At 39.2% G+C, this 26,711-nt stretch overlaps 2 protein-coding genes across 2 annotated transcripts; one reads left to right on the forward strand and one right to left on the reverse strand.

Annotated features, from left to right (window-relative positions):
- Positions 1–8,525: 8,525 nt before the first annotated feature.
- On the reverse strand, positions 8,526–10,592 carry LOC139713717 (uncharacterized). Its single transcript, XM_071625421.1, has one exon. The coding sequence runs from the start codon at positions 10,590–10,592 to the stop codon at positions 8,526–8,528; it is 2,067 nt and encodes a 688-aa protein (XP_071481522.1).
- Positions 10,593–15,904: 5,312 nt separating this feature from the next.
- On the forward strand, positions 15,905–22,019 carry LOC139713721 (THO complex subunit 3-like). The gene is made up of 6 exons (XM_071625426.1): positions 15,905–16,090; positions 17,375–17,531; positions 18,057–18,261; positions 19,347–19,508; positions 20,062–20,162; positions 21,384–22,019. Exons 1-6 carry the CDS (start codon positions 15,911–15,913, stop codon positions 21,542–21,544), a joined length of 966 nt encoding a protein of 321 aa, XP_071481527.1. The 5' UTR covers positions 15,905–15,910; the 3' UTR covers positions 21,545–22,019.
- Positions 22,020–26,711: the final 4,692 nt, after the last annotated feature.

Raw genomic sequence — 26,711 nt, forward strand, 5'->3', positions numbered from 1 at the left:
GTTAAGTCTCTGTGTACGACGTATACGGGCAGCGGTAATGCCATATATTATAGTGTATTGATTTTGGTTTCTATACCTCGAATGTCATGTAAAGTTTCCATATTTGCTTGCATGTATTCTTAGCTGCTCATCTTGTTTTCGTCTTCACGGTCATGATTTATGTATTGCTGTGTTTTGAACACCTCACAACACTTAGGCTATCAATCAACTCTGGAGTATATTCTGTTATCCCCCAACCCTGGATACAGGCCTTCACGTAAATCATACAATTTCATAGCCAATCAACTTTCATATTTTCTTGTATGTGACTCTTGGTGTCGCTCTCACATCGTATAACTGCTTACGTATCGAACACGTGAATGCATCAATGTTAGAGAAAAATTATAGGCGTGGACTTGCGTTTAGTACCAGTAATAGGTCAATAAATTATGCTTGTGAAGTCAAATTCGTGTTTTTTCCTGTCCAAACTTGAAGTGATGTGCCGTTCATTGTAAATCATCTGCCTCTCATGTGGTTAATTTTCTTCAGGGGGATTTCCTTTTTTTTTGACTTCAATTGTTGCCATCTTGTCAAATTTCAGGCAAATTTTGAGCGAGCTTTGATACATCGGATAACCTTCCCGTTTATGACGTTGTCGCTAAGCTCAAATCAAGTAGAATTTCGTCCAGATGATTTTAACTATCAGCATCCCCCTTTATGCAATATAAACTCACGTGTAATGTCATGTGGTGTAAAGTAGTTATTTGAAATGCAGATGATGTGCAATTTCAATATCTATACGCCTATTACTTTTTTTTTGACGAGTTTCTTTGTTTACCCTGTCACGTAGAGTAAGCCAGGTCACAGTAAGCAATAGTCTGAACTTATCTCTATACCACAGCAGATGTTTCAAACCATGGATTAATGTTTTCCTTGGAAGAGCAGTTTCCGGGAGCAGTTGCAAGCAGAAATCGGTAATTTACATTTATCAAAAGTGCTGCATGAAATAGTTTTTGCTAATTTGATTGAAAAGAATAAACATTGACCTGCACACTCTGATGATTATGCACCTGATTCATATATGAATATTCATTGCAAAGTTTTCATGAAGGCCTATCAATTTTTTATACCTCAATAAGAGTCAATTTCAAGAGAATTTCTGATGTGATCTTCATGTGTACATGCACAGATCGTACCTTTGAACTGGCTCAATATACTCGTCGACGGGTCTGCATTATACTAAGATTGGGATGGTTTGCGGTTGGACCGATTACTTTTCCTAGAAAAGTTTACACTTTATTTAGATGTTTATTTATTTATGTATTCTAACGAAATTTCATATTACATAACGGACGATTCTCAGGTTAAGTAGTGAACATATGATTTTATCTCAAACCGGCATTTCAAAGTTTCAAGAGACGAAGGAAACGTTTTCGAAATTATAGTATAGTTGTCTTATGAGGGCTCTATGGTGTTGTTCACTGCAAATAGATAAGTGCACTCTTCTTTTCTTTTAAATTGAATGTAAGCCTCCTATGATGGATGTGTAAAAGTACATCAGCCTGAAGACAAGGCTACTGGTTTGACTGAAATAAGAGTTTAATTGAGAGGGCTGCATGCGAATCATACCAAGGTATTCGTATTCCTATTTATAGTTGGGCTTTCTAATCAGGACTCTACAATTGTAAAAATCCTGCATATAGTATGCAGTATGTGTTGAGTTGTTATTTTTTCAACAGTAGGCCCCTATACGTGTTTGGTATACGTGAATTAACTGACCAAGAACTTGATTTGGGGAAATGATACAGTCACTTGCGCTGGTGTTTTATGCCATTTCTGCTCCTTTTTCGAAAGAGCCCGCACTTTCAGGCCCCCCCCCCAAAAAAAAAAAGAGAGCATATTGACGTTTTCATATCTTGTCACTTGACCAAGAAGACTTGTTTTGAAGTCCCAAGAGTCTCCATGTCAACTGAAAGTTTGACAAATTGCAACTTTTTAATAGACTTGTCCGATTTCGCTCATATTTCACCGCTGTCGTTTGTGATTTCAGTCTTTCCATGCGAGAACAATGCCCCCATGGACATGATCAATGGAGATATATCCTCGTGATGGGCAAGCTACGGAAATATATTGGTCCTTAGTAGGAGTGGTCATGCTTGATGCGGGATAGCTCGGTTACTCTGGGGATGTGACACCGGTAAGGATGATAGCCACGCGACTGTCGAGTGGCAGGGAAGAGGGAGTCAAGCTCCAGTGATGCCTCGCATTCCAGCCGATCGAGTCGTTGACAGTTGTGGCAAAGGTTTCCGCTATGACTGCTCGTCCATTCTCCCCCTCGGGAAACACGTCAGGCTGAGGGGACATTCTGTAGGTCCTGCAGCTGCGAGACACGATGATGCATCGTGTGAGTGTGTGTATGTGTGTGTTGATGTTGTGCGTGCGGCAGATAATGATGAGCGCGCCATCTTTCCATCACCAAGGCAACGAGACGCCGTCTCCTCGGGGAGTCCGTTCACAGCGAGGCGAAGCACGTGCCGCTCCTTAAAAGGGCATAGGGTGGTGATGGGCCATTCTTGGCGTGAATATTCATGATTTACAACTGTTGTGAAATCTTGACGAGAAACACCAACTTGTTTTCCGTTCATCCACTTCCAAGCTAGTCGTCAGGACGTCATCCAATGTTAATCTGAGGCCAACCAAAAGTTTTTCATAAACGATTTGGAATGAGGTGTGTGGCGGGCCCGTAGTGAGGATAGGGAAGGGTTACAAAAGAGATGTGATGATGATTTGTATGGTCACACGCTAGTGCGTAGTTTGACGAAACAATTATGAACATGAAACAGGCCGCAGCAAATTTTTAGAGAAGTCAGAACTGCTGCTCTGATGAAAAAGTCAGTCCAACAGATAGTTGACTAAATTGCCAAGAAGCATGGCAGTTTTAGTCGTGATGCCCTGGGAGTGATTCTAGCCTGCAACGCCTTTATATTTATCTTATTGGTATGATTCAAAGTGATTCAAGACATGATAAAAATAATCTGGTAATTGAACTTATCATTATAAGTTATCGGCTATAATGACAGTAATGTATCTGTACTGCACAGTATTAGCCTTTATGTAAAATAAATCCAACCTGAAACTTACTTATTTCCAACCAGCCACCATTGCACACATGTGAAAACGTGGCAAGTTACTTTCCTCATCGAACAGTAGTAAAAGTGCTTTATCAAGGGTAAATGTACTTATGAACACATACAGTGCTATACCATTTGTTTCATGTTAACTAACGGAAAGTGGCGTATAACTTCATGAATTATCAGTATTTCTATATTTCACCTTGTCAGTCCTTGTGTAGTCAGGAGCACTCCTATCAAACACGAGTTAAATTGAAAAGAACATGACTTCATTGGGATTGAAAGAAATGGGAGGGATAAAGATCAATGCAAAAACATAGATAGATAGATAGATAGATAGATAGATAGATAGATAGATATAGTTAGAGAGATAGATAGATATAGTTAGATTGATCAATATAATAGGAGGTGGATAGAGAGGGAGAGAATGGATAGAGTGTGAATGAGAGCTAGAGAGAGAAGGAGATGGGTAGGAGATGATTATGCTTACCTCTGATTCATCTTTATTCATATCACCTCATGAATATTCATAGCGCTGGAGGTCGCGCGACATCAACCTGCCGGGCTTTCCTTCCCGCCCTCCCCCAAGGCGTTCATAAATGGTAAATGGGGCACTGACGGGGTTTGGGAAGTCTCGGGTCGACATTCCATCGATGCGATGTCCATTTGTAGACATGGCCGCACCCTAGCCACAAGTCCTGGTCGACTAATCCACGGCGACTTCATCAAACTATTATGTTTTCTTTTCCTGCAACCACAACGACAAGTTCATCTGCATCCTGTTCATCATTACACCACTGTGATTCCATCAATCACGATTAATAAGTTTGGGAATGCTGGCGAATGAAGTTTGAGTTGTGAACGACTTCCAGTAAGGTCCACTAAATGCAGTAAACGCTCTTGGTGTATATGAGCACATCCAACATTTTAGTAATTGTAGTTTGTTTGTGGATTCGTGTGTGTTTGTTTCCAAATAGCTGTGGAGGCAACACATGCAGACTGTGATTTCAAACTGTTCATTCTTATCGCTATTAAGCGGTAATTATATGATTAAGAGTAGTGTAAGAGCAGGATAGACAACTTAAAAACCTAGATGGTATTATTACAATTTAAGAAATCATTGGTTATTGGTGAACAAGGAAATAAGTTAATTCGTCAGCTCAGATTATTACACTGATACAAAATTCACGAACACAATATATGCGCCTGTTGAATGCGCAAAACATGCATGTCTGCATGAGCGCACGCGAAAACACCGCATCGTGCCCACGGACCGATGTATTGCACGGTGAATTCTTTACATTCCTAGACATGATTCAGTCTTAATCATGTATATATTTCTTAACTAGTCGTCCACACAACCATTGGTTAAAATTTTGTTCTATAATACTTTCAAACTGAGAAGCAAATGCTACGGTAATCGTAAAAATTTTCTTCCAATCATTTTCATGTATCTATAATTATATAATTATATATCCCTATTATATACATATATCATATACATGTATATCGTAGTATATATATATATATATATATATATATATATATATATATTACATAATTACACATAATATATCCCTATTATATACATATATCATATACATGTATATCGTATTATATATACATATTACATAATCATACACATATATATACATTTGTGAAATGGAAAGTATGTAAATCTTGTGCGTCATTCAGAGGAGTATATTCTGATGAGATAAAGTGAATAAAGGATTTTTTCAGGCTCTCCAATTAACATAATAGCAATGTTTCCTGATCACACATAAACTCTACTCCATGATATGAAAGTGCTGTCTTGGATTTTCGTATTTCTCTTGTTACACGTGGTATAACAAGGTTAATTTTGTTACTCTTTGTTACGATAATGTATCCCCCTCCCCCTTTACAGACTTAAAAGTCGAAGTGATGATAAATAAACTGGTACCACCAGCCCCTGCTGTGTGACTGAAAGAAGCGATGCAATGAAGATATTGTAATTCTTAATCTCTCGTCTATCACTACCTATAATCAGAATACCCTTCTGCATAACTTCAAATATCTCTTTTGGAGGTGTGGGCTCTGCCTCATCTCTTTGACTGGCATCATTAAAAATCGCTGCCGTGTTTCCATTCTCCTTCGCCCCTCTGTAAAATATACATCTATGCAGAGAGAGAATTTACAAAGTGTAATAGTTTGCTTGCAGAGACAACCATGCTCGGCTTGGCCATTCATCAGTGTTGAGAAAGGAGGGGGGAAGAAAGGTTGAAAGAAAGAGAAGAAAGAGGGGAGAGGGAAAAGAGAAAGATAGAAAAAAAAAGAAAGAGAGGGAGAAGGAGAGAGGGAGAAATGAAAGTAATAATTGATACTCGATCAGTCAATTAGTGGACAGGCACTCGAGGAATGTCGGCCATGGAACATTCCCGTCATTCCGCCCGGGACTTGACGGGATGGAGGGGGAGGAGACTTTCGGTCACGGCACCGTTTGCATGGTCACTCTCATCCTCCGCTGCCCCTACCTCGGGAACGACGATCACGCCTGAATTACCATGTCGAGTCAGAGGTCGTGTGCGTGCGCGCTTGTGCGTGTGTGCTTACCATGCGTGTGAATCTGTATGACGCAGTTTCGGCAAGGACCTGAACGAATGATTGGTTGAGAACTCCTCATTGCTATTGGTTGGATGTATTTGTACATGTGCAGTAGGGTGATGCAATACATGACACAAACACAAACACGCACACACCAGTGTAGGATACTTTAACAAAATGATACGTGATGCGACGATCTCATCAAACCCCATATCAAATTCAATAAGCCCTAGCCCTTGACAAAAAAAAAAGAACAGCAGAGCAATATTCATGTATGATGATAATCCTTTCTTTGTACGACAATAATCTCATATAACACAACAAATAGTACTTTCAGTGCTCAGACAGTCATGACTGAAAATGAGTCGGAAAACGATGTGCTTGTACAGGAGGGGGGGGGGGCAATAAACGATAATACTACGCTACAATTATGTAACATGACAGATTGAATGAAAGTGTGGTGCATATACGTACTTATGGCCCTGCAGTACACGACGTGTTTGTATGTGTGTACTTAGTACGTGTGTAGTTTGTGTGAGCACCATGTGTACATAAAATGCGTCTCTGCTTTAAGACCATCGACACAAACTGTGTTAAGAAGACAATGAAAGAACTGATTTTTGCAAGACGTTTTCTACACAAAGAGAATGATTACAATAAAACATGACACTTAAAAGATGAAATACTCCTCACATATATCAGGTATATAGCGTCTTGCCCTTTCTGTTCCCTTCGTTTCCTAGCTCTCACTTTGTTTGGTGGTCCTTTTTTTTTTTTGTATTTCTAGGCGAATATCATTGTTGCATACTAATACACGCCTTTTCAATATTAATTATAAAGATGATTATGCTAGAAATATAACCACCGCAAGTAAATTCGTGGTCAATACAGTAAAGATTTCGTTGATGTTTCATGAAATAATAACCCACTCCCCTTTTCCAAATAGACTTTGCTGCAAAGAGTTAAATCAAACCAGAACACTGAAAGTTTCATTGGCATGTATGGAACTAAAGATGAGATAGTTATGGAATTTTTAAGTTCAACAAGTTGTCACAGAATAGCGATATTTGTCACACAGATCAGGGCAGGACCATGACCGCACAAGAACTCGGTACAACTGTATTCAAATTGTTCACAAATTCCAACTTACAGTAACATCCTTACTTGACATGAACTGAATAATATATGAATATATATATATATATATATATATATATATATATATATATAGTCGTACATATCATATGCATCAAATCATTGAGTATCAATGACTAATCGTGATGATAACTCTGTTAAGTTATGGGGGTTCCGGTTGCCGAAATACTGACAAAAGAACGACTTAAAACATGCAATGACATCTCCGTCTCGTCCAATATCATATCATGAACATAATTAATATGCCTGCTTTGCGTAAAAGTAACTTGCAGTACTAGTATCTTTCAGTACTAGTTACACACACACACACACACATATATATATATATATATATATATATATATATGCATCAAAATTAAGTCGTTGAGTATCAATGCCTGCTTTGCGTAAAAAGTAATTTTAAAACTTCGTGACTGTCTTCCATTTCGGTCCGATTGTAATAAAATTTTCATTGTTCCTCTTGTCTTAGACTTAGCTCTTCATATCAATAATCAACTTAAACGCGGAATTCCCTTCAATCACCTAATGGGCGGCTATTTCAGCTTCTACTCATTGATGTCAGTCAATCATTGATGTCCCTAATTAAATTGAATTTATAGTTATCAGTTGTTGATGAACTAAAAATACCATACAGATTTTTTTTTTAATCAATGCGACAATGTTAAAAGAAATCCAAATTTCCTTTCTAAAAAAAAATCATGTAAAAGTCATATTAAGCTTAGCGATAACAGCTGCTCGAAGTCTTAAACTGCACCTTGGTAAATCTCATCATAGTTCTTCAACCTTATAAACTTTTCATTAACTAATGATGATAAGTACAGCGGACTAACGACCTCTAGAGTGTGTATTTATTACGTACATTTTTATACCAATTCTGGTTTATCTGAGAGGGCCTCTGTTTCATATCTGAGGTGAGATGCTGAGCCTGAGTCACGTATAAAAAACAAATGCGTAAAGTCTGTAAACATTTCACTAAAATTCCTGTCCAATTCAGGATTCGATTGGCAAGAACATCTCAACTAGTTACTGCTTTAACAATGACATTTCAAAGCGGAAAGCTCAATATTGAAATTGATATTTGTACGGATCATGCTGAAACGTCATAACATGCATCTGAGTCCGCTGTTGAAATGATATGCGTACAGCAACGTCAGTAATTGTAACGATCACCCCTTCCCCTCAAAAAAAAAAAAAAATCCCACAACATGCAAACAATCGAATGTAATAGCAAACCGCCCTATTATTCATTCATTCAAAACATCACAAAAATAAATTGTACGTCATCCTCAATGGTGCGGAGATGTAAATCAAAATTTTCTCCTGGACATAACACTATTATGCAAATGAACATATAGCATGTATACCGGCTTAAAGCACCAGGATTATGGTCACTTTAATTTCGTTCCAACTTCAGCGTCTGGGGTTGTTCCATTTTAAGCTCGTTGGCGCTATTTGAAAGAGAAGTTGATATAGGCACCTAGAAATTGGGATTCCAAAAGAGCGAAGTCTTGTTGAATAAATAGACACAAACAAAAGATACAGTTACCATCATCTCTGAAAACAACGAATGTCCTTATTTGGAAAATCTACATAAAATCAGCCATTATATTCTTCATGTGGGAAATATCGCAGCTTTTCTTGTCTCGTGCAGGATTTCTTGAAATGAGGAAGTGTTAACTAAACGTCATGAGACCACGTTTTCTTCTCCCTGTCCTCGTCACACTTGTGGCTCGGATCCTTGAAGGTTTTCCACGTTCCTATTAAGACGGTTGTCTTCTTGAAGCCGTGCATATTGAACGCTCGCCGCAGACGACACGCATCTCGCTTGCTGCCGCCAACTATGAATCCTCCCGAGTGCTTGAGGGGGACTCCAGCTCGGAAGGCTAGGATTCCCGCGTAGGCGTCATCAATGGGGATGAGCTTCGTAGACACTGCCATGGGGGCCATCTGTTGCACGGCCGCGGCGGACATGATGTAACCACCGCCGGAGAAATAAGGCAAAAAATACTTGAAGGGGTAGACTTCCCTGCGGACCTGGTACTTGGACGAGGTTCTGATAGCGGGACTCATGGACATTAGATTCCCCATGAAGAGGTTCTTTGACTCTGATGTCTGGAGCTGGTCCAGATAGCCGATCATGTGCTCAAAGTTTACCAGCATGTCGTCATCACCCTTGTACACGAAAGAGGCAGAAGGGCATTTCTCTGAGACCCATCTCAATCCCAAGATGACCTTTAGCGTTAGGTTATGAAAAGATTCAGCAAAATTAGCTTGCAGTATGTCACCAAACTGTTTTGCTTCTCCTTCGATATCTTGGACCGATTTCTGTGTTTCGACTGTCTCTCGACCTATCACAAAAATTAATCGCACTTTTAGGGGTTTGATGTAATTTGGGTGGCCCCAAGTCACTCGTATTGCACTTCGGAGATTAGTATTGTGCGGATGAGTACTAACCAGAGCTAACAGTGATATATCTTGGCCTTCACAGCTGCGAGGCTCGTGAATTAAACGCAATGCCTCACTGAAGTACTGTTTATGGTTTACGCCTTTAGTCCACCATGACACTTCGGTGGCGTTGGGAAGGGGGTTTGGACAGTAGTCCATCTTGTGCGTGTAGTTCCTCCATGCCCCACGTATGAGCTCTGGTCGACTGAAATCACCCAACGTCAAGGTATCGCGTAAGTCGCAGTAATCGGCTTCCCCTCCCGACTTGTGGAACTCCTCGTGGTAGCGAGGAACTATGTTTAGTTGGTTTGAGACTATCCCGACCATCGCGTCACTCAACGGAAATGCATTGGCTCTTTTGTTAAAACGAACAGCTCGTGGGTGGATCTCTCTCATACAAGGCACCGACATAACAAAGCCAGCCCCTCCCACGCAATAATTTGGGTATGTTTCTCTGGCGTACACCGTCTCGGATACATGGTCCCATCGCAGAGTGTCTCTTTCCACTCGCGCGAATTTCTTCACTCTCCCAAGGATGAAAGTCTTGAATGGTTTGGGGGTGACGAGTTTCAAACGCTCGACGATATGGTGGATATTGACGAAGAGTTCGTCGTTGGCGAAGAGCACAAACTTGGCTCCAGTACAGTAGGTGAGGGTCCACCCCATTTCTGAGAGCAGGACCTTGGAAGAGGGTCGGTAGGAAATCAAAGAATCCCCCGCCACACTATGGATCACATCATCGTACTCTGCCGCCTCCTTACGGAGGCCGGTCATGACATCCGGGCGCGGAGAGACCCCGGGTGTAACGAAGATAACTTTCACCCTGGCACCATTCACCTCGGACATGTTTCTCGCCCATGTTTCTCGTATCGCCTGGCGCTGGGCGAAGTGGGGTGGAAGAGAATGGACGAGCGTCAGCAAGAAAATGTCTTTTCCACTGCCCTGACAGCCACCTGCTGGCATAAGATCGAAGTTTTGTGACACTGCCGCAGCCGGTATAACCTCCCAATGATCGCCACTGTCTCCCTCCAATCTTCGCCAATCATCATCTTCCTTCCTCGCGATCTCATGGTGAGCCTGGTCGTCATGGTAACCAACAAAGCTGACATTGCTTCCCCCGCGGTCGTGCTGTCTCTTCGGAGCCTCCCTCCGAAGGACAGACCCAGAAGAGTATCCAAGCTGAAAGACCGGAGTAGGGGGCGAACTTTGTGGGCCGAGGTAGATGACGACGAGGGCGATCCGCGCGCAGGAAACAAAGCAGCAGATCGCAAGGAGATTTTTTATCAAACCGTCTCCCATGGTCATAAGGTCACCTTACACCAGCTGTCATAGCAGTATCGGAACATTTGTAGCCGATTTACGATGCCCTGGAAATATAAACAAAGAAACCAAATACTTCATTGATAGTATTTTAATAGGTAATCTAGCAGTTATGGGGTATGATCAAATGCCACGTGAAGTTGCTGTCAGATTGAACAGTCATTATTGCAATGTTCATGTCAAAATGCAGTAATCGTATTATCTCCCCCACACACATTCTCTCTATAGAAGTAAGTAGGTAAATGTTGCCACATGTAGATAAAAAGGTACATAGATAGATAAATTGTGGATAGATGGATGGATGGATAGGTATAGATATAGATAGATATAGATAGATAGATAGATAGATAGATATATAGATAGACGGATAGATAGATGGACAGACAGACGAAAGATACATTGAAAATTTAAGACATTTGATATGCACATCAGGCCTTTAAGTATGTAAAGGAGGACAAAATAAATTTTTGTATTGTCCACAATACTGCAATTACGTTGCATTTGTTGTGTGTACCGAAATTACCTTGCAACAACAATAAGTACAATAACACAGCTTCAATATTCCGATTAGATGCATATTTTGGCAAGATAGTTGCTACACCACCAATTGTTTGTTTGTTTGTTTATTTATTTTCTTTTTGTTTTCTCTTCAAATTGAACTGGGTGAGGTAAAAAGTTGAATTCCCTGAGATTGTGGTAGCATAATATATCCTCCCTCCAATGAGACGTTAGTAATAACAATAGTATGATGAAAATCATCATCATCATTACCAATAGCAGGTTCCCTTTTCAATGTAAGCTCTGCTCTCCCAGAAAGCTCTATTATTATCACTACCCTCAGCATTGCCAGGAAATGATATAATACTCCTCTGTAAATTGAGAGACAGTCATGGCTGAAACATTATGTCCAAGGAAGAACGAACTTGGTAGGATTCGAACCTCAGACCTTCTGTTTGTTTAAAACTCTAGACTCGTATCCCCTCTACCACCGTACTCCCACATTAAGCTCCTTGATTTCTAATACATGTATATAGCTCTTTTTACATCAACGTGTTTCGCATAAACTTTGCCGCAATAAGTTTGGAACGGTGATTAATAATAATGATAACACATCGTTTATTTTAAAAAAAAGACCGTCTGCTATTTGGTGAATCTGAGAAATTTTAATTTTGAGCCTTGGACCACACCCACTTTCCTGGTTGCCGTTTTGTCGTCTATAAACGAATACCTCACCCCACAGTCTGCACTCACCTTCATAGTTTGTGAAAGTGTGTCATCAGCATACAGACATTATGCATTATTGTCTCGCGGTCTAATTAACGATGAACGCTGTAGTTTCAGATTGCAGCACGACAAGTAGTATAGCGTGTCCAGAAGTGTTAACTGTATAGTGACGCCACGGACCGCTTCTCTGCCACGTCATACTATGTGGAGACGAGACAGAAAAAAGGCGAAGTAATAGACGGGGTAAATATATCTCACACAGGTGAAAAGGAGAGACGAAGGAGAGACTGAAAGAAGAGAGAGGCGATCTCGAGTGAGTGTGTGGCTGTGTGTGTGTGTGTGTGTGTGTGTGTGTGTGTGTGTGTGTGTGTGTTGTGTGTGTGTGTGTGTGTGTGTGTGAAAGAGGGATAGAAAAAAGAGAGAGGAGAAGAGGAGGAGAGTACAAATGTGCAAACAAAACAAGGAGGAAGGGGAAAAAAAACGAAGAAATGTCAGTTCGAACATAATGTTAGAGAAAAGGAAAACAAAGGAAAAGAAATAGTCTTGAAAAGAAAAAAGAGCTAACGGGCGAGTTCTAGCGGAAGAGGGAGTTGAGAGAGATACCCCAACTTCGTGGGCAGACTTCGATTCCACTTATTCAAGGGTCTTTTGAGGATTCACTTTAAGTTACATAGGCTTTACAGCTGTTTGAATGCGAATCCGAACGCTTTCAACCGAGCCATACCTGGCTACTATCTTTTGTTGACCCCCTGAGGTAACTCTGTAAGGGAATGTTTGCGTTCCGCTCGACCCGCATAATCGAGGCTCGGCTTGCCCCTCGATCCCCGTAGACATGGAGTGGTGTGCCTAGTGCGGCAGGAATGCGAATTATCAGCAAAATCATTTGGCAAATCATTTCAGAGTGATCTGGAAACCACTTGAGGAGATTAAAGCACGCCGTTTTGTATTAAAGGTATATAAGACGGACGTGGTTCGAAGAAGCTATTAGAGCTCACAATATTATTTAGATTATTTTTACTATGTAGAAACCGTCATTTACACGACGAGTCCCCCATTCAAGTAAAAGAGAGAGAGAGAGAGAGGGGTGGGGGGAGAGGGAAGGGGAGGGAGAGAGGGAGGGAGAGGAAGAGGGATGGGCAGAAGGAGAAAGTGGGAGGGAAAGTATGAGAAAGCAAAATTGACCGGTAAAGCATGATAGTCATGTATATGCAATAAGGATATTAGATTGCGCAGCTAAAAAAAAAATAAAGTAAAGGACAAGGAGAGCTTGATGGTCAAATCGTATGTGATTTTTCAGTCTATACAGTTATCTATATTTCAAAAGAAATACACAAATTGAAATATTTCCTACATAATGTCAACTGTACTAAGTATTCATATAAATTGATGCAGTCTGGGTAACAGTCGAAACACCAAAAGAGCCACACAAAGTCGCTGGATGCAAACCTGTCCAGAGCGGACATCCAATAAGAGAGGAAAAATGACGACTTCATACATACCATTGACGCAAATGATGCTACAAAACAGAAATTATTTTTGAGTGCACGAACATTGCGTGGCTTCTAGAAAGAATTGATCGCATTTAGGTAACCTGTTGATGGTTTAACCGAGTTGGCCTCTAGTGTCCTTTTAATGTCTGCGTACTAAAATTCTGGTGTGGTATTAGAAAAGCATCAATATAGGAGATAAGAGATAATCACATCTATCGAATTGTCTGATCCATCGATAAGTCAAAGGTTTTTATAATAAAGATTAGTAATATCCATAGTCCTTATATGATATTTCAATCTCGTTAACATGCTGATTAAAGGTCAACCGAAGAGTGAAACATGAAACATTAGAATATCATATCACACATTGATTGCTGACTTACTAATGCTCTTTTCCTGCACAAAAGTACTCGTACCAACTTGCTCGTTGTAACCCGCAAATACTTTTTAGCCAGTAATGATTTCATGGAAATGCTAAAGGGAAATCAATCAGATCTACCTGTGAACTAACCTTTTAAAAGCTTCCTCGCCATTCTTCAGTTTCCCTCGAAAAGCAGTCGAGTTGAATTTTTCTTGCGGAGATTACTAGCTAGTGGTATGGTACAAGCCTTTACTAGATACACAGCGGATTGTGTTCTCCACAGAGAATGCGAAGACGTCTGTGCACTAGCCGGTCCTACACGCTTTCTTCGTTATTAACACAAGGGATGCAAAATTGCCTTCGAACTGGTCACTCGGATCAATAAAAAAGGGTAAGAACCTACACACCCATGCTCCGCTCGGAGGAACACTATTTACATGACAATAGCGTATAATCTCTAGTCATCACATAGGGGAAGTCATGTTGAAAACAGATCGGGGTGGACAGCATTTTGGAGGACGTCGTGCTGGCTAGCGTGACAAATATGTAATCTAACGTTTTTATTTCCTGCGCCCGAGCTGTCAAAGCTGATAAGTATGAGATAGGCAAGAGATGGCGTATATCTTCATATTATGTTTTCTTTCATCCTATTTACCTTGTCCGACAAACAATAAAAGTATTCATCATTATGATGATGACGATGGCGACAACGATAACCATAATAATAAGTATAGAATGGTATTGAGCATAATGATAATTACAGTAGTAATAAGTAACAATTTCATATTTACCATCATCATTATTATCATCATTATCATTATTACTATAATTTTTGTTAGTATTATGATCATTATCATCGACATCATTATCTATATCATATCTATGATCAAATCCAGGGCTCATCACGCTACATAAGGAGGAGGTTTAAACCAGCAATGTTTTATCTTAACAGAACTACATACTCGTGATATGCAACAGATATCATAATACAAAACATCAGGCATTTCCATATCATGTGCAATTTACATAAAGTGAATGTCTGATGAACATGTGGTGGAACACAAACTCTTATTTCCCTTTGGATTTTCTTTCATATACCGTATGTAATTTTTTGTTGTTGTTGCGCAAATTGGCATGATTTATGTGTAGGGTTATGTTCGCACTCAAAATCAGGCCTAATACTGATTTTCTAAATCACGGCACTTGTATTTCTTTTCCTCAGACGAAGTAAAATTCATGATGTTTACCATTTGTTATTGGGGATGATGTTCATGAAATATTTTCATTAAATAGCCCGCTCAAATAAATTACCTTTGATTTTTATTAAAAGTTCTCAAACATTACGGCAATTACCAAACAAGTCTAGCTAAAACTAGTAAATCATTATTCACTTTTACTTTAAATTCACTATAGATAAGGAAACTACCGGTAAGTACTATACACTTCATGACTTTAATGGAAAACAACTTAAAGAATGTAATTACAAAGAAAATTCATCATATTTTCACATTTCTATCATTATGAAAAGCACTGGACTTATCTCCCCTCAGAAATAATATAACTCTTTGCATATGTCAGTAACAAGTCGAGGGAATGTTAAAAAATGACATTTTGTGGAATTCCGTATGTTTTTCGTTGTCCATAAATTGACGTCATGAAGCGAATTAGTCTCATCCAGCGATGGCGGCATCAAAACTAAAAAACATTCATGACTTTTGAACGGATTGCCCTATTTTCTTCAAACTTTCACTGATATTTTCTACTAATATTGCTGCTTATTACTTATTCCACATTTATATGTTGTGGACTTTGGTTTCCTAAGTTTTGGAAAAGAATTTGTGCTTTTTGAAGACACCATACTAAAGCAAGTGCAAAAAAAAAAGGGTAAGCACTATCTGGGCACCCGTCCCGCTTCATCATGAATATTCATCACCTACATGTATCCGTAATACCGTTGAAATACATATTTTTTTCATTTCCCGGCAGCGTTTTTACATTTCTCGGCAAAACTGAGCATTTTTCCATCTCCCGGCGAGACGTTTTAACATTCCCCGTTGATGCAATTTTTCGAGATTTTTACATTTCCCGGCCATACGTTTTGCACGTATCCAGCGTTCTGCCATTTACTAGTACAGTATCTTACTGCCTGATGAATATTCATGATGAAGCGGGACGGGTGCCCAAATAGTGCTTACCGTGCAAAAGATGCAAAGCAAGTGAAGATGGCTTCTCCCGTTGACGGACTGCGCAAGCATTTTGAAAGGAATTCTCGAACCAAAGAGCACAATGGCGCTCATGCCTCGAAAGTACACTCTGTCGCATGGAATTGTGATGGAAGAATGTTAGCTTCGGGTTCATTCGACAGAAATGTGAGCGTTTTCACTCTGGATCGAGATCGGATGGTGAGTTGCTGACAAACTCAGAGCTTGTAAACACATGCTATAAAAATTAAAGGGTATTTTCGGTCACCATTTAACGTCGGGGCGCTCCTCCGCGCGATCCGCTTCACACAGTTAATACTGAGTACTTCGACTGGTCGCAGTTGGTCAAATATAAATTATGGTTATGCCTGTCCGCTTACGTACTAGTCTAGTACTGTTGGCAGGCATGGTGGGTGTGGACGTGTTTATGTACCATGTGTACAGACAACAGTGCATGTTAAAATAACGCGTAACGGTAACCAAAATAACTAACGTTACGCGTTACCTGAACATTTTCTACAGTAAATTTACGGTGCTGCTAAAAACACCCCACCAGCGCCAGCATTCCCTTCTACTCTAACGTTAGCGCCGAGTAGCGCCGAGCGGAGTTGAATTTCCTGCACCACTTGCTGAAACTGAGCTATATGGTGCAGTTGACGATATCCTGGGGCAGAGCAGTCCACAGTCTGATTGTGTCTGGGAAGAATGTCCTTTGGTCAATGCAATGTTTGGTAGCCAACAGTTCGTGCATATATATGGAATAAAGGGCATACTCGTGAAATAGGCCCCACCTGCACCACTGCGTGTCCATACTAAAACCAATACACTCGTGAATTCAGCCCCACTGTGTGGCGTTCATCGGTAGATAAGCACGGCGGTGGGGCTTTCTTCCACAGTATACTCGTGAATGCATGCAGCCCCACTAAACAGGTTCGTCAGCTTTTACACGAGATTGATACAGCGGTGGGGCCAATTTCCGCAGCATAGCATCTTTCGTCCTCCCTTTCTTCTCGGAATTAGGCCTCCCTAATGTCCCTCGACTAATTTAACGGCCAATTTAACCATAAATACAACCCTACCTAACCCTATTAAAAACCCTAATCCTAACCTAACCTTGCTTGCTAGCTATGCTAACGCACGGGTACCAGGCACTGCGGTGGAGCCTATTTCACGATTTTGCCGAATAAAAGAGCTTGTGAGAATGTCTGCGGAGTGATGTTGATGAAGAAGGGCGTGTGATATCTGGTGCTGTTTTTTTTTTTCATATATTTTAATACAATAAATGAATAATGATGACGATGGTGATGTTGATGGTGATGTCAAATGATTTCAGATGTAAAAATGTAATAACACTTATATTATTGTCTATATGATAATATATGAATAATGATGATAATGATAAAAGTTTATTAAATTTGCATAGACCAAAGTGAAATACTGCAGTATTTTGATTGGAACTATCTAATTATCCTTTTTTTTCTTCAGACAAGGGAAATGATTCTGAAAGGCCATGCAGGTAGTGTGGATCAACTGTGCTGGCATCCCAGGAACCCAGACACTTTTGTCACAGCATCGGGAGACAAGACCATCAGAATTTGGGACACACGGTCTGGAAAGTCAGTCTCAACCATACAAACGAAGGGTGGGTTTTAATTTTGTAAAGATATACTTCGGCAGACCAGGTGTTTTTATTTCATTTTTTATTTTCATCTCTAGGCAGTGTGATGTCAACAAGTTTGAATTTTTGTCCATTTCAGTGCTTTTATGGTGATTAATGAGCAAACTTGTCTAGTTAGTAATTAGTAAGGAGCTCAGGTTATTACAAAAAAAAAAAAAAAGAAGAAGAAATGTTTCATGAGGCTTGACAGTAATGAAAAATAGACTAAAAATTACTTTTGTGTTGTCTTCATATAGCAATGCTAAACAAGTGCATTGCTTGCCCAAAGTCTGCAATATTCTCTATGTAATTATCTGTATGATTTATATTCCCTCTATATATTTTGTGTGTATACTGTAATGATTTTCACTGGATGCATATATGTAATTCTATATCAATCTGCTAAAATATTGGTAAACTTCAAATTTTATCAATCATTTACATCCTTTTTATTAGATAGAGTGTAGTAGTGTAATGTTGGCTGTCTTGTTTTGCGTCTGCAATTATCAGGTGAGAACATCAACATCTGCTGGAGTCCCAACGGCCACAACATTGCCGTGGGCAACAAGGATGACCTGGTCACCTTCATCGATGTCAAGTCGAGTAAGATCCTGAATGAGGAGCAGTTCAAGTACGAGGTCAATGAGATCTCGTGGAACAATGACAGTGATCTCTTCTTTCTCACCAATGGCCACGGTTGTATCAACATCTTGAGGTAACGATTCACGTTGCATGATTAAGGGCATGAACAAGGCCAACTTTAATTATTATGTAACATGTGTCTTTTAGTTTGGCTATGTAGTGGCAAGCCAAAATGCTCAGACACAGAAATGCCAACTCTTGCTCTCTTAAAATATTTTGCACTGTTTTTATGTCAAACATGCTGCTGGTTTTATGGAAAATACTATTTTTTCCAAGTTGTATTACTAAACATGTTGATTGTACTGAAGGTAAAGATACTGTTTTTCTGCCCAAATAAACTTGTGCAACCCTCACCCCCCCCCCCCCCAGAATACTGCAATAGTGTTTACAAGGTTGACATCCCTGCAGACATTACTAGTGTTTTGACTCTTCACGTCATAGCAAGATCAAAAGCTTTAAAACAATCGATCCTGTATTGTATGTCCATAAAACACATAGTGAAGTAGTGACAGAAAATAAATTGAGGCAATATAGGGTATGACTTTAGCATTTAACAAAAATGACCAAAGGCAAATACTGTAAAAGTGGAAATTTTTGCAGTGTTCAAATTTTCTCGCATTTCGCGCAACCAGAAACTAGCGCGAAAATAAAAGCACGCGAATATTTTTGCTTGCCATATGTGCCTGTGCGTGATGTCTTGATTCCGCGGAATTAAAAACATGCGAAACTCTTCCGACCCGGCCAAGCGCGAAAAATTAGTCACACGAAAATATCCACTTTTACAGTAATATGCACATGTTACATGACGAGTGGACTGACTTGAAGGTATCTTAGAAGCAGAACTGAAGTTTTTGTTATGTAACTCCAAAGAGTATGGAACACTTGTAAACAGGTCGACTCCATTCCTGTCAAAGGTCAAGGAAAGTGCATTTTCTTTCTAGAAAAATCAAATGATGAATATGAATCACTTTGTATTTTCATTTTTTTTTTTCAGTAAAACTTCACTCACTTAATATTTGTCATGAATGCAAAGGGCATTGTACTACATTGAGATGACAAAGACATGTCTAAAATGTTGAAAACATCCAGAAGTCTGTGTGTAAACTTCCAGGCAGAATATCATTGCTTTCTTTGCTTTCTCAACTCTCCCTTCCACAGCTATCCAGAGTTGAAGCAACTGCAAGAACTCAATGCCCACCCGGCCAACTGTATCTGTATCGAGTTTGACCCGACCGGCAAGTACTTTGCAACGGGGAGTGCAGATGCCCTGGTCAGTTTGTGGGATGTTCCTGAGCTTGTCTGTGTCAGAACATTTTCAAGGTAGGAAAGAGTGTATTTTTGCTCTTTGCTCCTCATTTATATGTTTTGCACAACTTGCCAAGCTAAGAAATACACAGCCTTCAAAAAGACATCCAGTATTCTGTAAAAAAAATCAAAACTCCTTCACACTGACTCAATTTTAGTAAGCTTCACTTGTTTTATGCTGTGAAGAAAAGGGTGTCTTGATCTCCCAAAAGTGTTTGTGTGTAATTTTTGTGCTGTTTTAGTACAGGGTGAAATTCAAGAAAATTTCTACATCCCAAAACATTTCATGTTTGCCGTACTGTGTTAAAAGCAAAGCTAGAAACCATTTCAAAGACACCACAATTCTGTATGTATGTATGTATGTATGTATTGGCATTATTTGATGAGGAAAGAATTGATCTGCCTCTATCTTTTGGGACCATGTGACCAAATTGAAACGAGTCAAAAGATGTTCTTTGATAAAGATGAAACCTACATGTAAAATTTGGAAACAAGTCTGTCAGTCTGTATCTTAACACATGCCACCATGATACCGGGTAAATTGTTTGGATACGTTGTGTCCTTCCAGACTCGACTGGCCGGTTCGAGCCCTGAGTTTCAGTCACGACGGCCAGTTACTGGCTTCTGCCTCTGAGGACCTCATAATCGACATTGCTCATGTAGAAACAGGTGAGATTTGAGTTCATGTATATGTACATCGTATTTGTACAATTGGCTTGTATATTTCATCACTCAGGGGTTCTCTCATCTGTAAGTTTCATCATGCTGAAATTAGCATCTCCAGGAGTGACAATTGTGGTAAGACAATGCAATACTTTGTGTACTGTACAATTTTATTGGTAAGGTATGTTTAATTGCATTACTTGAAGTCATGGATGTTTTAAATTTTTGACTTTTGTTTCACATAGTAAATATAAATTTGCTTGCTCTGCTCTTTTCCAAACTAAGATGTCTGAATATGGTAAAAGCTATTTCGCGTACAGATATTTTCTTGAATGAAGAGGTCACCGACGTTTTTGCAAGATGCTGTTTTTGCAATTTGACGCCGAGACTATGTAGTAAGTGCACTTATACCCTGTGTGTGGCAATGTTTTAGTGTGTTGTTAAATTTTGCAAAATTTGCACAAATTAAGCCCTTGCAAAAATAACAGCTTTTACAGTATGCCAAGGAAAGATTGTGCAACCTAGCGAACAAGAAAGAAAAGACAAGCAATACAATTGTAACTGCTCATGGGAAGATTTTGACAGGCAACTCTACCTGATTAAAATCTAAATTTATTTGGACCAGAAAATAAGCTTTAGCATAGGCAAAATTCCACTCACATACATGTATATGATGTAATTGACACACGTTCTCCACATTTTGGTCCGACAAAATGTTTAGACTTTCATAAAATTCAATATATACGACTTAAAACGTTGAAAAAGAGTTGACTGCGTGTGGTCCCCATCTACAAAATGCTGGGCTTTCTTTCACATGTAGTTGTGTGCTTGCCGTGTAGAGGCATCAAAGATCTCTTCAAGACTGACAAACCCTCACCATAGATGGCAGCATGCCAGTAATGAAGCAATTTACAAACGCATTGTGTGGAGGCGGGTGCTGCTGTAGCCAGCTAACTGTGAAAGAAGTTTTTTTTTTTTTTCCTCCCATTGCTTGCTTATATGCTGCCCACTAAGGCAAAGTGCAGCCAATCTGTCCCTTAGTTTATACCATAAATGCAACACTTCTCTGAAAGTACATCCGAGTATAGAAGTGTCAGATCTGTCATTCTCTAGGTTTAAGTCCACTTTTGACTTTTCCCTGAATTTGTGTGACTTTGTTTTGTTTTTTCACTTAATTTTAGCAGAAAACTAATGTAAAGTATTTAAAATCATGTGTGTTTATCAAAGGTGAAAAGATAACTGAAGTCAACTGTGAGTCACCAACATTCACTGTGGCCTGGCACCCAAAGAGATATCTCCTTGCATTTGCATGTGATGACAAGGACAAGTACGACAGATCCAGGGATGCCGGCAGCATCAAACTCTTTGGACTGCCGACTGATTCATAGCGTACAGTTGCTGGATAGAAACTTTCTTGGATAGTGTTTGCTGATATGATACGAGCTACGATAAGAGCTACAAGGAACACAAATTTGAGTAAAATGTTCTCACCAGAGTGTAGCGGAGGGTGTCACGGATCCATCCATCCCCACCCACATTTTGCTTCACCAGCTGGAGGCAGCCCTTGAACAAGTATCTAAGAGGAGTCTTCTCGATCCTTACACACACACCTTGACATTGGGTTTTTATCGCCAAAGCTGGACACACATCCGTCGGTCTCAACGGGGAATCTGTTTGTCCACCAGTCACTGCGGCTGAGCCGTACTCCGGAATTATCCTTGTTCCGTGGTTGCCATAACAAAGAGCTGTTTAGTTTGTTTGGCTAAAATTCCATCGAGGACATCATTTTATGTTCATGTCAGCTCCATGAATATAATCTTCAAGTTGAAATCTCAAGGCTGATAGCCAGCCTGACCCCAAAGGTACCGGTAGTCGTTACTCTCATCTCATTATTTTGTGAATGGTATTTGAAACAATTGCAACATTGTTGAATTACCTGATCAGGTGCCCGTTGCATAAAAGTTACTATTATGGTAACTTTGCCATTCAATGGTAACTACCATGGCAACAATACTCAACAGCCAATCAAAATCAAGAGTTCCATGGAAGTTAATATAATATAATAGTAACTTTTATGCAAGGGGCCCCTGATCTCTTTATAAAACAGTTTCATAATTCTTTTCTTTTTATTGTGAAATAACATCATGCCCCAAATGTAATAGTCAAGCAGACTTATGAATAAAGTACAGTGTATGTCTACGGAGAAAATGTGTGAATTAGTAGCATTTCACTTACAAAGTGATGTCAATTACTGACCAAGTTAATGTCTTATTGAGGTACCCATTTAATCCATATAAGGCAATTTACTAACATATATATGGTCATAACTTAATATTCATCAATTTGTCCCCAGTAGTTCACTTGTCTGTCTTTTCTAGTGTTCAGACAAAGCAGGTTTTACATATGGAGTACATTTTCTTCTCTTGGAATACCTATCATTAACATTTTCCTTTTGTTCTGTTCTGTTTTTGTTTGTTTGTTTGTTTTTCAGTAAAGGCTACACAAAACAGAAAAGAAAGGGTTGCTTAAATTTTATCCAAAACTACCTGCATGCAGAAGATTTCTGTGAACCCTAGCAAGTTTGTTTTGATTTCTAGGCATATTCCAGTTCTTTACAGCAGGTAGGGCCTACTTCGTCCCTTACCCACTGTATTGATGTCATTCAATTGACATTGTGGTATGCAAACCACAGTTGACAAGCATTCAGTAGATAAAGCCACAATTTATCTGCCAGTATTTTGTATATTGTGAGGGGCTCTTTGTTGGTGAGATGTCCAATCTGCAGATGGTAGTGGAAACAATCATCAGTGTTGTAAATAAAGTCCATTTTGTACAAATGATTAAACTTGTTGTCCTTACTCTCTTAAAATTGAGTATTACACAAACAAAGGACTTGGATGTGGTGCTAGCAAATTGGCCTGTGACTAAGGGTGCGTTCGAGTGCTCTCCTAAAGCGAACTGTACCGTAAAGTACCCGCGCCAGAGGAGCGCTCGAACGCTCCTAAAGTGTACCATACCATACTGTACCGAGCCAAAAGTGGACCACTTCCCGATGTGCTTCAAAAGCGTACCAAAAGCGTACCAGAAGTTCGCTGTAAAGCATGCGCGTATCATGCGCGTACGTCACAATGCAAAGACATCATTCTCTTTGTTCGGGACAGCTGTAAGTAGTTCAGGTACCAGGTGCATGACATTCTTGCTACAAAAATGTGTGACCTTTTCTAAAAATAACTTGTGAGGTACGCTTTCTCGACAGAGCGCTCGAACGCTCCAAATCTGGCATGGTATGGTACGGAACGCTTTAGTTCAGTTCGCTTTGGTTCACTTTAGAGCGCTCAAACGCACCCTAGGAGACACAGAAAGAAAGCTACTTAACCCTTTCAGTGTCATTGGCAACCTATTTGTACATCTTAGTTGTTGGTCATGAGAAACCATGGAGGAAACATTTGGTTGTTACTCCTGCAGTGAATCTGAGTGGTGTGCTCAATTTAAATTTACATTAAAAAAAAAACCAAGGTAATGGACAGTTTAGCAAGAAAATTAGGGGAATGTGTGTACATGGAACAAAATGTGCAGCATAAGTTTCTAGGGTAACATCATGACTTAATATCAATATGCAAAATTTGAAATTGTAGGGTTGCCAGGTACCAGGGCTATTGCTGGCTTCAAAAGCATTCTTGAAATACATACTGTAAAACATGATATTTTCGCGGCATGAAATTTTCGCGAATTGGAGCCGAAATTTTCCGCCAGTTGCCTCTTACATTTAATGCATATAGTGTAGACAAGAACTTTCGCATGCATTTTAATTTCGCGAATTTTGGCTCTCGAAATTCACGAAATTGAAATGCATGCGAACATTCCTTGTTTTACAGTATATACCCTGCTGTTTGTGTTACTTGTTACTTCTTTCTATTCTGCAATTGCAGATATCCATAAAAAAAAAACACACACACACACACACACACACACACACACTCCCCCAAAAAACAACAACAAAACAAAACAAACAGAACTTGTGTTGCTTGGCAACTGTGCATCAAATTTTACATTTCAACTGCCATGTGTAAGAGGGATACGTCCACAGACTGACATTTTCAAGCACATAGGCATCATTTGTAGTGCTAATTTCTGAACAGCCATAGACTCTGGCTATAACGAAGTCCTCGGGAACGGCAGTTTTCTTTCGTTATAACCGAACAAATTAACAATAAAAATACATGGAGTGGATAATGTTGTGGCCTGAATTTTCACTTCGTTGTATCCGGAATTTCGTTATAACCGTGTTCGTTAAAATGGGAGTCATATATCACAATGCTGGTCAAGTAATTCCATATTCTCTTTGAAGCACATGTACATACACAAGCAAACACAGACACACACTGGAAACCAAGGCCAGTCAGTGACTTGCCTTCATTGTGTTCATATATTATATTTCCTCCATGTTCAGTCACAGAAACATCCAAACAACAAAAACACTTCATCCAGACTGAAGATATTATGTCCTTCTCAACAGACTCACTCTCCTTTGCTTACCCCTTCTGCAATATGCCGTCAAACCTTTTTTAGGTGTCAGTTAATGCTGGTTTTCATATCAGAATGTATGAATGAACCTGTATCAGAAAATGCATATTTCAGAATAATGCATACTCATGTTTTATTGGTTGGAGATTACTGCCCTTGCATTTACTGTATATGAATTTGAAAGCAATTTACAAGAAATCAAGAGATCTTGTGGTACGTCTGTACCATTGGATGTGTATTGTAATTCCATCATGCTATCAATCATATTTCACTATTTCTTTTTTGAAACAATATTTTTACAATAGTGGCATCACATTGACATGAGAGCATCCTTATATCAAGCTAACTTATCTTTTGCATCCAAGCATAGTCCTTTTCATCAAGTATTTACTGCAAAAACCATAAAAAGAAAGCTTACACATTGTACACCTATCAGCCTTTATATATTATGTACAGTAGAGGAACACAACTAAATTCATACACCTTTGAAAGAGCTACATATCAGCATTCTAGTTGTGATATTTCAAGATATTCTGATTCATTAAATTATTTGTAGTAAAGAAAGACAAAGGGAATCAAGTTATTTCTTCTTTTCTTTTTCAAGTGCATGTAATATCTTTAGACTTTATACCCAAAGTTCAGCCTTGTATCACACAAAAAATAATTATTATGACTGTCTTGAGAAGTATTCCAATTGTATATGAACTCTATCAAGTGCAAAGACTTCCTTTGATTACAATTTGACAAGGATAGAGTTTACTATAAACTGGTGCATGTAAATCATTAGACCTATTGTGAGTAAATAAGTTTCACTTTAGTTCTTTAATTCCTCCTCCACACTGCATTAGGGGGCATGCTGGAAAGTAGATAAGGCTCTACATTCACACACCAAAAAAGAAATCCAGTTTTTTAACCCCCCACAGTGGTTCACATCTTTGGCCATGATGTTTAACTCACTTTGTTCATTGTGACCCGTGTGCAGAGATGGTTTCCTGGCATAACTGGTGTGGTGAAATTTTGCTCAGATCTTTATTGATCTGCATTCTAAGTACCACTTCTGTTAATCAAATTGTCTTTCTCTTCAATACACTTCACCTTAAAAACAGAAAGTGCACTGCTCTAAGATAAACTAGAGATATGATTTATCATAGATATGCCATCACTTTTAGATGAAACCATTTTTTGTGTTTGATGAGTTGGAAATCAGCTTGTATGTCCGAAACTGATTTCCGAAAATTCCATGTCTGGTGCATTATTCTTATTATACAAGAGTTAGGTGCCAGTTTAATTTATACACGGACAAGAAAAACTGTTCATGTGATGCTCGTTGAAACAGCTAATAATAGCACAAACCATTATTAACAGGCAGAGTGGTAATTCCAATGCCTAGCAAGCTGCAGAGTTTAACTGTGAATTAATCTCAGGGGATTTGTATGCAATATGTGTTTACGATGAGAATAAGAGAATGAAAGGGTCTGATGAATACTAGTACTGAAAACATTTCTTCTCTTCAGAAATAATGTTGGCTACAACCTATGCATAATTTACATTCACTTGCGTGAACATGGAACAATAAATATGCTTAAAGCAAAGTGGAATGAAAGCATTAGCAAATGAAAGACAGTTTTAAATTATTTCAACAAAACCTGAGATCTTGCAGATTCATAATAGAGAAAGTCATTCGAAAAGTAAATGTACATTTATATACAGCTTCATGGAATAGTATAGTAGGCCTACAATAATATTTGCATACCATGTATTGCCATATTGCACAGTCTATGACATCCTATCACACAGAGCTATTGTTCACACAAATGTAAGTACTAAACAAGTATTGTACCAAGTACTTTTTAAATTCAGAATACTTCTTTCTTGAATACAGCCACTTCAGCACATTTTGTCATGTAAACTACTTCTACAACACACTTTCCATTATTCATGCAAGTCGGTGTTCTGTATAAAAATTTGTTCATTGCTGTGAATGAAAAATGTACATCCTATGAACATTAGTCTCTTAACACAGAAAGCTTC

Source organism: Diadema antillarum, unplaced genomic scaffold (assembly GCF_040938485.1).
Source record: "Diadema antillarum isolate AM-2024a unplaced genomic scaffold, OU_Dant_1.0 seq00002037_RagTag, whole genome shotgun sequence".
In the NCBI taxonomy this organism is placed as follows: Eukaryota; Metazoa; Echinodermata; class Echinoidea; order Diadematoida; family Diadematidae; genus Diadema; species Diadema antillarum.